Source organism: Pithys albifrons, chromosome 6, assembly GCF_047495875.1.
Source record: "Pithys albifrons albifrons isolate INPA30051 chromosome 6, PitAlb_v1, whole genome shotgun sequence".
Classification (NCBI taxonomy): domain Eukaryota; kingdom Metazoa; phylum Chordata; class Aves; order Passeriformes; family Thamnophilidae; genus Pithys; species Pithys albifrons.
The window spans coordinates 35,302,544-35,316,019 of record NC_092463.1 but is presented as its reverse complement, the minus strand read 5'-3'; the positions used below and the strand labels follow the sequence as shown (position 1 = coordinate 35,316,019).

General features: G+C 43.8%; 1 protein-coding gene across 1 annotated transcript in view; it reads right to left on the bottom strand.

Moving 5' to 3' along the window:
• The window catches only part of GALNT16 (polypeptide N-acetylgalactosaminyltransferase 16), a 73,638-nt gene that overhangs the window by 34,248 nt on the left and 25,914 nt on the right, over positions 1 to 13,476 (bottom strand). The window contains exon 2 of the mRNA XM_071558177.1: positions 2,208 to 2,383. Coding sequence (XP_071414278.1) covers positions 2,208 to 2,383 — 176 coding nt within the window. The remainder of the gene's footprint in view (positions 1 to 2,207; positions 2,384 to 13,476) is intronic.

Genomic DNA, 13,476 nt, shown 5'->3' with positions numbered 1-13,476 from the left:
CACTAGGGCTTTTCATACCCTGTGGAGAACAAAGTTTCTGTGAGGGGGACAACTCACAAATGTGAATCCTGAATCCCGTTCTGGCAGATGCTAAGTATGGCAGATTTGGGCTGACATGCTCCTCTAAAATGTCTGCCTTCCTAACTTCCAGACAGTGTCAAACTGAAGTCAGTCTGCCCTAAATCCCTGTCTGCTGAAGAGTCCACATCTGGTTTTAACAACTCAAGGCCATCAATAGACTGAATCCATCCTGGGAGGGAACACAAATAAATTCTTAGAGCCACTACTTGTACTTCCACATTTATTTACTATTCTTTTATGGTTATTGCTAAACTGTTACTGTTTTTATCATCACATTCAATCTTACTGGTTTATGACTTTTTCATTGCAATGTTTTGTTAAGGGGACAGCAGCTTCATACAACAATTTATAAACCTATAGAGAAACCTTGATAAAGACTAAAGAGGAAAATGTGAGACCAGACATGAGACATACCATATTTATCGTTATTTCAAAATAACTCCATGATGTAATGCATACAAAATGTATTAAGGAATCAGGAAGCTGAAAAACAGAGGAGGTTGGTGTATGCATTATTTGGGAAAGTCTTCCCAAGATTTCAGCATTACTATAGCACCACAGAGGACAAAGACAAGGTTTGCACTTGAAAGTTGACCCCTTATTTGCTTTGGATCAAATAAACAGCTACATGCTAAGTCAGAATGACCTTGTAGGATGTGGAGTCAAGTATGTCCATGCTCTGCTTTGGTACCTGAAGAAAAATTGACATGTTAGTAACCTGTTGACTGCCCCCATTCCTTAAACACAGAGCCAGGTCCACAATCTAACTTGTATCAGCTGAAGTAAGTCCTCATCCTGAGGTGTCACCCCAGTAACTATTCTAACACTATATAAGACAAGATACCCAAACACAGTTTCCTCATTCTCAAACTGCCACTCCTACAAAGGGAAGAAATAGGGAAATATGTTTATTTGTTCTGATTACATACTGCTTTGGACTCCCCATTGCTGGGTCTGAAATGGCCATACAGGGGATTACATATATGTTGCTCTTCAGACTGAAGTGCACACGAGACTTTGCACAAAAAGCATGCTCTGCACACTAACAGAGATCAAAATACACAATAATTCACTTCTGAAGTGAGCTGGTTTTAGGCCAGAACATGACTGAAGATAAAAAGAAAACACCAATTCTGCATGGCAGGGAGACCTGTCAGTAACACAGGACTTGTCACTGCTGCCTCCAAGTCACTAGGAAGCCAATCCCAAGTACTATGCTGGAGACCAGGAGCACAAGACTTGGATCCCACAACCAAGGGTCCCAACTGCTGGCCTTCACAAGGACCCTGATGGCTGTCAGTGCTGGCAGGCTTACAAAGCTCCATGTTTCCTGAGATCCCTTTCACAGTTTCAATTAAGTTAAGATGCCTGGTTTCCTGTTCCCAGCAGCTGTGAAAAGTTGCTTTGCAACCACAGGTAGGGTCTAGGAGTCATGTAGACCGTTTTACACTATCCTACCACTGTATCAGACCTACAGTTTTCAAGATAAAGCACTACCTTTTGTACTGCAGAAACTATGTTACCTGAGCACTATTAGCAATTTCAGGATAAGTTTATTCAGCAGTGAAACAAGTGAAACAAGGTTAGAACAACAAGGACTTTGCAAGCCATGAAACATTGTACTTGCACATTAGTTTCATCCCCATTCCAGCAGCGTTCATCCAAACAGTAATGGCTCAGGCTGGAAAGAAGGCATCAAACCAGCATCAGAAAGCCGGGCACAGCAGGTGAGGAACATTAGAGCAAAGCAAGGCTGTAACAAAGGTATACTTTGCAGCCAGGAGAAGGGGTTGCTGAGGGAAGTGATTGTGATGGTGAGTTATGCAAAAAACAACTGTCAGGCGAGCAATTTGAGCTGCAGTGGAGGGGCTGTGCTAAAACAAGATGATGTTTGGACCTTGAAAAAGATATACTAGAAAGGTCACAAGCTGGGCCTGAATTAGTCAAGGGTCTCTGAGTATTTGAGACCTTTCCTGATTAACCATGAAATTCAGTGAAGTAATGAACCGGTGCTGGCAAAGAAAAACCCAAAACATCCTTGGTCAGCATTGCAAAACAACACAGGAGCACAGTGGTCTCACTGCACCAAGCAGCAGCTGAGGCTTGGAGCCAGGGGTGCAGGGTACCTGTAGTGCCTGGTGTCCCGAATGGGTCGATCGCTGCTGAGTCTGTCGCTCTCCAGCTGATTAAAGGCGTGCTGGCGGTAGGGGTCTTCTCCAGCCTTCAGCACCTTGGAGGACAAATAAGCCTTCTCATCAAAACCCCTCCGGCTGTTCTTCTCTGCTTGGGGAGCCCTCGTTATCTAGAGCAGAGACAAGCATCAGAGCATCAGGGAGGGCAGCTGACCCATGGCTAGACATAGGTAATGCATTCAGACATTGACACATGTGAAAGTGGCTCAGGTTTAGGGGAAGACAGGATAGACAAGAGTTTGAAAATAAGAACAGGAAACCCTCACAGATTGGGTTTTATAATTGCCTTTTTTGAGTAAAATTGCAGGCCTCGCTACCCTTGCTGACTAAGTTTGGCATGAAAGCTGCTGTTCCTGATAGCACAGGAAGAGCCAAATTCCCTTTAGCACTTGTTACACAGAATGTGAGACTGCAGGCATTTAGAAATCCTTCCAGGTGATGCACGGTTGAGAGCAGTCTCCAGCCAAGGTGGTTGAAACACAGTATTTTAAAGAAAAACAATTTCAGCCTTTCAACAAGGACTACTGCATACAAACACAGAGGGGGCTGACTAACAGGTTCCCTGCTGTGCCTTGCCCAGATTTGCCCAATCTCCCAGAAGTCTGTGATACAATTGGAAGCTGCACCTGACTGTTCCCAGTATCTCATAAGAGTTCAAACATCTGGGCCATCTCTCTCCTCTCCTAATTTTCCTCTGGCTTTCGGATGCCATAGAGCCAGTGCAAAACCAACACCTAAAAACCATTCACTAGGGCCATGGGGACAGGAGCACAGGCACAGTTCTGGCCCATGCTGAAATCTTAAATATGAGATTTTGGTTGGGAACAACATATAAACTTTAATACTGGCTTTTAAAGCAATCAGGGTTGTTTATGCAATAAAAATAGTTTAACAAATTGTCTGTGGTAGCTGTTTGATAGTCCAAATCATAACCAAGACATAAAATACTCTCAGTCTTGTGTGAGGAAGTGCTGGAGCTCCTTAAAACTGCTGCAAGAGGCAGATACTAGCACATACACATCTCGTTCAAAGCACTAGGTAATCCTCAGATCTTGAGATCCTTCTATGTAAAATAATTTGGATACCCTCTAATACCAGGCTTGACCACATTCCTCCCTCTGCTAATGGGCTTCTTTTAGGAGTCACAGAGGGCAAGAGACTAAAGAGCAGTCCCTAGCATCACACAGTATTTTGGTTGAGCCATCTTAGTGGGCTGGGAAAGAATTCAAGAGACTCAGCAGCACAGCAAATTCCTTAGGCAGGAGAGTGCTTAGAAGAGCATACATCTCTCCATCTTTTTCCAAAAAGGCCTACCCTGCAGTGCAGACAGCCCTAGGAGAACCAGACAATTGGATAAGATGGCAAATGAAATTCAGCATAGAGAAGTGCAAGATAATGAACATTAGAAAAAACAAATTGAACTACCCATGTAGATTAATGGATTTCAAATGAACCATGACCACTCAGGTTACAGATCTGAGCAATGCCCATGGACAGCTCAAATGAAACCCTGCACTTGGTCTGCCAAAATGGGAAACACAGCAAATTGAGTGCACTGCAAATGGGACAGAGAAAACTGAAACTATCATGAACAATTATACGAATCAGTGACAGCCCAGCAGCCATGGCCAGAGCACAAGTTTTGTCAAGCCTGTCTCTGGAAGGAAGCTACTGGAGGATGAAGACAAATTACAGGTTAGGACTATTCCATTTGGCGAGAAGATGAATGAAATCAGAGAAAAACAATTAAGACAGCCCATAAAATTATGCTTAACACAGCCAACGTCAGCCTGATGCTCAGATTTGCCTTTCTCACCATACAAATATGAGGGAAATGTCTTTTCTTAGGAAAAAAAAAAGTGCTCCTGTTTTCAACACAAAGAAACTTTCAACCACTGCACAACCAAGCCTATGCTTATGGATTTACCCAAGTGTAGGACACACATAGGCACACTCCAGTGGATAAGGCTGCCTCTGTTCCACTCCTCCAGATAGACAGTGCCCTGCTCTGCCACCCCTTCTCAAGGGATGCTGCCGCCATCTTCTCCCACCCCTTGAAGCCACCACTCCTGCGACCACACTGACTTGGGCATCTCACAGGGCTACAGTAATATCTCAGTTACTTCTACAGCCTGCTGCCTAGAATGTCCCTCGAAATTATATTTTCAGTATGATAAGGAAAATAATTGCTTTCATACCTCTAAAAACTGAAATGTTTTCTCTAGATCATACTAGGAGTTTTTTTAAACTTAGCTTTCATTTCTCTTTTCCTTTCACCATTGAAAACAACACTGATTTGCAGTAAAAATCCAGCTTATCATGTGTCAGCTTATCATTTGCCCTCTGCTGCTTGTGTTTCCCTGAGCCCTGGAAAAGTAACAGCTGTTTTTGCTGTATATTGCCAGGAATATACTAGAAAATGCTGGAATTGGCAGACATTTTTCTCAGGGCAGCACGACGGCTGGGGACTCTTCATAGTAGGGAGCAGGGTCTGGCAGTCAGGGACCACTGCAGGGACCATCCCACATCCCAGTAAGAAGCTGGGCACCAGTGGGGAGCACCAGGGCAGCACCAGCCCTGGGCACTGGGCATCTCTCTGGGGACAGGAAGCGCCGTGGCCAGGCAGGGCAAGGCTACTGGGAGCTGGAGAGCAGCCCTGCTGCAGTGTCACTGGAGCAGGGGCTGCGAGCCTGGGGTTCTGACCATAGGCAGGGTGGGGAAAGTCCTAGGGGGCTGACATGGGGGCCTGGGCCATGGGCAAGGCAGGGGTAATCTTGAGGAGTGGGCAAGGACAGGACTAGTGCCCTCAAGGCCAAGACAGGTTTCAGTTTGAACTATCAGGGGTAATTCCTCTAGATAGTATGGTTCTCAGGTTACTTATATGTGAAAAGGTGGTAAAAGAGCACTTGGAATGGATCGTCAGTTAAGAATGAAGTTTTATCTCAGACAGTATCTTTTTGTGCTCTCTTCAAAGAGAGAAAAGGGAGGTTGCAGGGGATGAGAGCTAGGAGAGCCTGGCTTCAGCTTTTTCTGAAAGGCAGCTAAACAATAGATAATCACAAGTAATCAAACATTTATCTGTGAGCACCAAGAAGATAACGAGGTAATAAACAGGAGCCAACTGAGATTTGTCAAGACTGGATCATGTCAGACCAACCTAAATTTCTCCTGTGATTGAGTCATCAGGCTCAAGGGTGTGGAGAGGCAGGAGATAGATACATCACGACTTTGATACAGTTTTTGATAGGGTCTGTTGAGATTTTGTCATTATCAAGCTAGAGAAATAATAGTCTGGGTGAAACTATTGCAAAATGGGGAAACTGTTTGCAAAACCACTGTCTGAGCAGAATTATTAGCTGCTCACTGTCAGAGCAGAGGGGCTATGGTGAGAGCAAGTTTTAAGGGTTTGTTCCAGATCCAGCACTATTCAGTATTTTCACAAGTACCTTGGATATTCAGATAGCGTATGTGTCAGACACATTGAGTAACAGGACTAGAATTCAAAATTACCTCCACACATGCAAAAAAAGTCTGAAAACAGTAAATGCAATTCAATAGGGGCACCATAGACCCCTACAATTCATCAGGTCTGTGCTGATACAAAACATGGCAGAAACAGCACGGTAGCAGCAACTCAGAAAAGCCCTAGACATTTATAACTTATTCCAAACCACAGGACAGCAAAGTCAGATTAAGAAAGCAGAGCAAACACAATCCTGAGTGGAGCCTAGACAGCTATGAACAAGTCTCACAAAGTGAATATAAAGCTTATCTTCAAGGACTCACTTGCTCATCAGATTCTTTTCCTAGAACATAGAAGTTGGACTACAGGATGTTTATCACCGTTAAGTCAAAAAAATCTTGACAGGAACAGTACAGGGTTCTCTATGAAAACCTTCCAAACCCTCTGAGGAGGCCAGAGTGATGTCTAACCCCTCTTCCCTGTCTTTTCACATTAACACCTCTCACTTCAGGAAGAAGTCAACATAAGGAAATACTACCTTTGATACATTAAAGACACAGTATGTACAGCTGAGTATAGAGTCAAGACTTACCATACCAACAGGACAGTTCACACCCATAAGTTCTTTATGTAATTACACACCCTCTATCCCCATGCTTGAGGCTGGGACTACAAGTGGGAATTAGGGGAGCAAAAGAGCCCAGTTCTTTTTCCTTATGACTGATGCTCTGTGACAGATACACATTAAAAAAAAAAAAGAAAGAAAAAAAGGTGCTACATGAAAGGAGAAATAAAGATGAATAAGCACTAGAAATGTGAGTGTCTAGACTGGAGATTAGCAAATAGTCTGCACAAATTAAATTTTCTCCCAAACTTTGTGGAGGCCTCCAACAAAACTCACATACCAAAATTTCAGGAAATACTCTAAACCTTTTAATCTTAGTTCACTGTTTTTCATTTTCACATGTGCTTCTTCCTTCCAGTGACAGAATGGACTCAGATGCACTTCTGCTGTTGAAAGTGTGTTCTTCTTTGTGTTGTGACATGGTTCAAGAGACCAGAAACCATTTAAATACTGACATTAACTTCGTAAGCGAGGGATTAAGGGAAAGGAATTCATACAAATCTATGAAAACTTGAGAAACTCATTTCTCAACTAACACAGGGATATTCCTCTAGGCCTGATTCCTTGCAAAACAGCAAGACTACAATATAGACAGTGCCATTCACCTCTGTGCATTATCACTGTCTGCCATTAGACATGGGCACACCAAGTGCCACATTGTGCTAACACACACTAAAACTAGAGCTGAGGAATTCAGGGCCCCAAGATGCATTTTTAACAGCAGGCTTGGCCAAATGCACAAATAACCATACCCCAGGGGTCACAAAGAATTGTTACTTAATTAGAGTAAGGTATGTAAAACCCTCAGAGGTAAATGCAAATAATAATTTTACAGTTATTGCAAAATTAGTCCAACAGCAGTTTTTTGTGACACAATGTATACTTTGCAGCTCTTGCAGTTCTTACAGGTATTTAGTGCTAGTACAACAAATGGAGCAGTGGGTTGCCATGCTTCTCCTTTGTTTTAAGATCGTTTTCATGATTGTGTCAGCTCTCAAATCCCAGAAATGCAAAGCATCAATTCCAAGCCATCCCCAGTAAGTGTCTTTCCCTGGAAGACCCAACTGATCAATTGATCAATATGGATACAAAGCAAGACAGGGAGTAACAACTTCACCAAACTTACTTCCCTTTCCAGGTCCCGCTTCAATTTATCCCACGGCTGCAGCCTCACATACTGCCACTGACATGATCCCCAACCCAGCCAGCACCTCCCTCCCACCAGCTCTGCAGGTCCAATCCCCCTCAGCAGATAAATCCCCTCTGAACTGGCTTAATATCCGCTTCAACCCACTGGACTGAGGTACCACCTTGCTGGCTGAGAGACCCTCCTCCTTCAGAGCAAAGGTCAGAGCCAAGTCAGCACCGCAACCACATGGGAGCTGTTGGGCCCTGCATGCTGTGAAATTTTTCTCTGGAAATAACTGGCTCACTACACATGCTCCATACACTGTCCCAGTGACCTGTCAACAAGTCCCAGAGTGGGCAAGACAGCACAGCACCACCACCAGCAATGAGATGCTTGGAAGCACAGCAGTGCTTGGGGATGCTACTGAGATGACAGGTGCTGCTCAGCTCTGTAACCCATATGTTGGCACATGGATGGTCTGTGAATGGCACAGATCACAGACAGAGCAGGACTGAGAGCTACAGCAACTCTCAAGAAATTCCCAGGGAGCAAGCTACTGTCTGTATGCTGAATCTGCAAGATAACATGAGCTGAATGCCTGTTGCCAAAAGCCATTGTTTTAGAGGGTGTGCTGCATCTCCACTTGGGTTAGGAACCTCAGTGCGCAAATCACTTTTGTTATGTCTCATGAAATAGTCTGTACACCTCTCCAAAAAACTGCTCATAGTACTTAGAGAGAAAAGCCTGTGCCTGGCAGCACAGAGCCTATTTTATTCATGCTTTCTTTAACTGTGTAAAGCATTTTAAATGTGGTTTAGGAACCATACTCTTACAGAATTTCTATTAAGAAATGTTAATAAAAATTATCACAGTTAAATAGAACTATCTCTGTTCTTCTAATGCTGTCAGTGGAGCTCAGAGATCAATTTCAATGTTTCATTTGTAGCTTGCACAAGCTGGAGTAACACAATGGAAGCAGTAGAGCTACTTGATCAGCTACCATAGCAGCTAATTGGTCACAAAAGAGTTTCTAGCACCATCAACACTGGACAATCTTAAGGCCTGCTGCTAATTCCAAACTGGGCTGAAGAGTGTTTTCCATGTTATTCCCCATAGAATGGATTAGGTAAACATCACACTCTGTGATGATGTCTGTCACAAGCAGGCATGGACTGTTAGTGTGAAGAGTTCAGAAACAGGATATTGCTGACTTACAGATCACAATACTGTCTTGATAGACAAGGCTTGGTCACTAACTCTCAAGCAGACTTGCCATAGTCTGACAGCTGGTCTTTTGGTCAGTTTTAGGGAAGAAAGCAAAAGAAGAGAGTAAAACAGTGTGTGGGAAGTTTACAGGGAAAGCAGAAACAAAAAAAAAAAAACACCAAAAAACCCCCAAACAAACACACCACCAACTCCTCGCTCCCCCCCTCAAAGAAACAACAAAAAAATACAGGAGCAACTAAATGACTGCCTCTGTCATGAGCAATGGTTCTCTGATAGCCTCACACACCACTACTGTCATCCAGCTTCTCACTATACAGAAAGGTGGAGTCTATCCTACCACAGTCCCGGCTCTTTGCTGTGCACTTACTCACAGTCTTGGTTCTGAGGCAGCCATGTGGCCTCTGTGGAGAAACAACCTTGTGATACTTCATCCAGATCCTGCCTGTCCTTGTCAACAGGAGGAAAGAGATACTTTGAGGAATCACATCTAGATCTCTTTGTCCAGGTCTCAAAGATATGCAAAGCAGCATGGATTGACAACTGCAGAAGGACCAAAAGTAACACACAGTGCACAAGCACCAGCACTACAGCACACATCAGTCTTATTCATTCTGCAAACAGCATCCCCAAAGAGTGTGGGGTACTCACTGCCATGTTGGTTGTATGAGCTCAACATAACACTGCATCACTTTCACATGCAGTGACTGGCTTCAGCACCAACTAACCCCTATCCATGCCCAATGCATAAATCATGCCAGCTTGGATTCCCCTCTGAATACAGTCCTCATGTATATTCATTGTAGAATGACAAGCTGAGATGCTGGAATTTATTATACAACCTCACAAGTGACAGGTGCACAGTACTACTGTTCACTGTGCTCTGTTGCTGGCCAAGGCAGACACAGCATATATGGATACAGTGGATACCAGGAGACGACTTCTTTAAAATATGTCCATCTCTGACCTAGGCAGGCAATCCTGAATAGACCTTGAGTAGTTAACAAGGGCGAGATCCTACAAAATCTTATTGTCTGTTACAATCCAATAATCACAGAGGACCAAAGAGAGCTCTCTGTGGATTGCAGAGAGAATTTTATGTTTGAACATGACGTAAGTCGAGATTAAAACTCAAACAAAGTTATAGGTCGATACCAAATCCCAATATTTTTATTTTATTAATTATAAAAGCGGCAAAGAGAAAGGAAAGGAAAAATAGAGAAAAGCTGGAAAAAGCTAAGGTTATTTTAAAAGTACAGGACAGTTTTACCACCACATTCTACCTTTCTGCTGAGATGCGGGGAAGGGGGACAAAGCAATTTCTGCCTTTTTTTATTTCTCTCTGCCGCTTGTTAACAGCTGTCTTGTGGCCCCGGGGGGCCTGGCAGCTTGTTACAATGCAGCCCTCTGGGATGCAGCAGGGACGGTGCAGGCGATGCGGGTCCCTGCCGCTCCCGTGTCAGCCGCGTTTCTGTCGGGCAGCCGCTGGGCAGTACAAAGTCACGATTCCCCCTCTTGGCAGGCAGCCCCTTCTGCTCTCAGGCACATGGTAGGGACGCAGGAACAGGGTTTTTCAATCACGCGCGGGGCACAGCTGGTTTCTGCTCTCCCCAGCTGGCAGCACCTTGGCTCCCGGTTGCAGATTTCGCAGGTGGCCATGAGGAGCAAAGGGTGGTCAGCTCAGCCCCGACAGGCAGAGACAGACTTGCAGGGCAGCTGCTTCTCTTCCTCTCTTGTCCTGGTTTTGCACAGTTTTTGCTTCACTTTATATAGGGTTTAAGACCTTTTTGCTGCTGTTTGTTTTGCACGTAGCCTTCAGGTGTCCAAAGAGGTAACAAAACAGACACAGTGACAGAGCATTTTTGAAGCACTTTTCTTATTACCAATTTTCTACATGGCCAAGTTGTCCAAAGGAAGGAAGATATTGCCCATAAACTGGAGGGAGGGGACATGATGCCCTAAGGTATCCTTCTGGTCTTTTGTTTTTAGAAGTAGTTTAATAAAGCAAAGCAGTGGAAGCCAGAAGGATTTCAATGACAGATATCTGAGGGCACTCTCTTCCCAAACAGCTTGGAGGAAATGAGGCTGCTCGGACCCATAGAAATCCAGACCCCAGATGAGGTAAGGCAGTTGCCAAGGCCCATTTCTTCCCTCAGTTTGAAAGTCTTATGCACACAGATGTCTATTATGGAAATTTGAAAAATTATATTACAATTTTTGGTTTAATATATTTGTGACATACACACGTATTGATTTTGTATAAACACCCACATGTCAAGATTCACATACATCTGGCTTCTATGTACGTTCAGTCTTCATCTCATACCCTGGAGTAAAGCCATTTGGCACTTTGTTGTGATATGAACACTGGTATTTTTGCTCACAGGAATCACCATGTTGTTGTATTTCATTCCAGGAGAAAAACAATGTGGAACACTCCATGAAGAATAGTCACTGGATGGTCTTCAAAATTACTGAGTTCCAGTGTGAGAGGGGAGTGGGAAGTCTGTGGGATTGCTGTTCCCTGAAACAGCACTTGTTTTCCAAGCACACCTCTTTATATCCGTAAATATCTATGACAACATCTTCTGCCAGGGAGAAGACAGACAGGACAGCACACTATTTGAATACCTAAGAGACTTGGCCATTCATGCTGGCACCCGCACCAGAACAGCAGCACTGTCAGGAAGAGATCCCAGTGGGTAGCTGGGGACACAGTGCCTCGGGGCATGGAGGTTTTGCATGGAGAAAATGGTCACAGGGACACGAAGCTGTCTGCATTCCAACGTCTGTTCAGTATCACACAGGAAACCTCCTTAGCAAAAGCCATCTAGGTTACTTACTGTATACAGGAATAGTGCTCTGCTCAAGGTCATACATTCACAGCTTGTAAAAGTGTGTTTTGAGGTCCTTCAGAGTAAAAAAGGCACTATGAGAAGCTGCAATTTTCTTTTGGAAAGATATCCCAGTCTTCATAGGCATTTAAATATGCAAAGAATGCCCCTGGCTTCCCAGTGATTTTGAATTTGGAAAACAAGGAAGAAATATGAATAATGTTTTGTTATTTGTCTTCTAAGTGTTAGATGCCCAGTGGCCTCTTAGGCATTACCTGACCCCTGATGGATAGCACCTGTATCACGGCAGACTGACACACTGCATTGAGTCAAGACAGATGATGACCCCATGTTCAGCTGGCAGCACCCACAAGGCCAGTAAGACAGTTCAAATAAAGATGGTCTAGGTCTTCATAAAACATCAGTCACATAAACTGTGTGTCTCTATGCTGATTCCCCCACCTACGCTGTCTGCACAGACACGTGTATGTGCCTTCTGTGCTGATGTACTAATCTATCCCTTTGAACTCAAGTGACCTACATTCAGTGCTTTCCTCCCAGTGAATCACAACTGTCTAGTGACAGATGCCGACACAGATACTTTCAAAGAAAAGCAGAAAGCAACTTTAGGCCTCATAAGCTTCCAATATAGTAAGCAGTGAACTAGTTACCTAAGAGATGAGCAGAGGTCATCTGGCACTGAGAAGCAGGCACCACTTGCTTACAGCATTGAAGTAGTTAAATTATGTTAAGCTTCAAGTTCATTTTCTTTGCCTTCAAGATGATGCTGCAAGGGCTTTTTGCTCAGTCTAGAGAAAGGAAGCTGAAGTACCTTTTGAATCATTCATCCTCAAGGGTCAGAGGTTTAAATGGAGATTAGAAGATTAAGAATAAAATAGTGTGGTTTTGCAAGTAGCCAAAATTCACACTCCAAAGAAATACTGTGCACATGCACAGCTGAGTCAGGAAGACAATGGGACATTTCAGGACATTTCATACCCCCACCAGGAACAAATCCAGCAGAAGATAGGAATGTTTCCCCATCTTCCAGGAAGATTTTTCCCTAATGTGTTTTTGTCAGCAGGTCTTGCTCAAACAGTCATGATTTTAAATACTATCCAATTCCACAGCAACTCTCTCCTGTCTCTCCATGTTTATCACCAGATAGATCCTGTTACAGCCTCCCACAAATAGCTGCACCAGGCAGGTGGAAAGCATGGCACATCCTTCAGACCAAGCTGGGTGGCAGTCTGGCCTCAGGAGCCACACTACTGCCTTTGTGCCAGCTGGGCTTGGTACCATGCTGCTTCTGAGGCTGGCCCACAGCCCCAGAGCCTGTATGGACCTTGTCTTCACAGGAAATAACATCTGAGCAGGATGTGACCTTGATGAGTCAGGCATGATGCTCCACACAGCTCTTCTTCGTATCAGCTTTTGAACATCACAGAGAAAGGTTTTTGGCAGGACCCATTGGCTGTGAGTCTGACAGGCCCAATATGAAAATGCAACTTACCTGTAAACCAACAACCAAACTGACATTAAACAGAGTGGCTTCATTTAACTCCCTATGTTGCTATTTAATTATGACCTAGTTCCTTAGAGAAGTTCAAGAATGACCTTCAGCTCACAATGTAGACTTGTATTTCATAGGTTCAAAGCCATGAGATCTACTCACAAAGACTGTACTCATATTCCTTCTGTAGTGACAATAGCAATGATGCATTTATATCCATGTTTTATTACAAAAATGAGTCCTTATGTGTAAGACCTTCTTCACTCAGACATCTCTCTGCCATGCATTCAGCCCTGCGGCATGGAACATTGTTTTCTAATAGCAGAAAAACTCTCTATCTATTTGTCCGTGAAGATTTGAGAACATCAGGCCATTGCCATTTTATTTAGGAGCCAAATGATACTCCACTAAAATT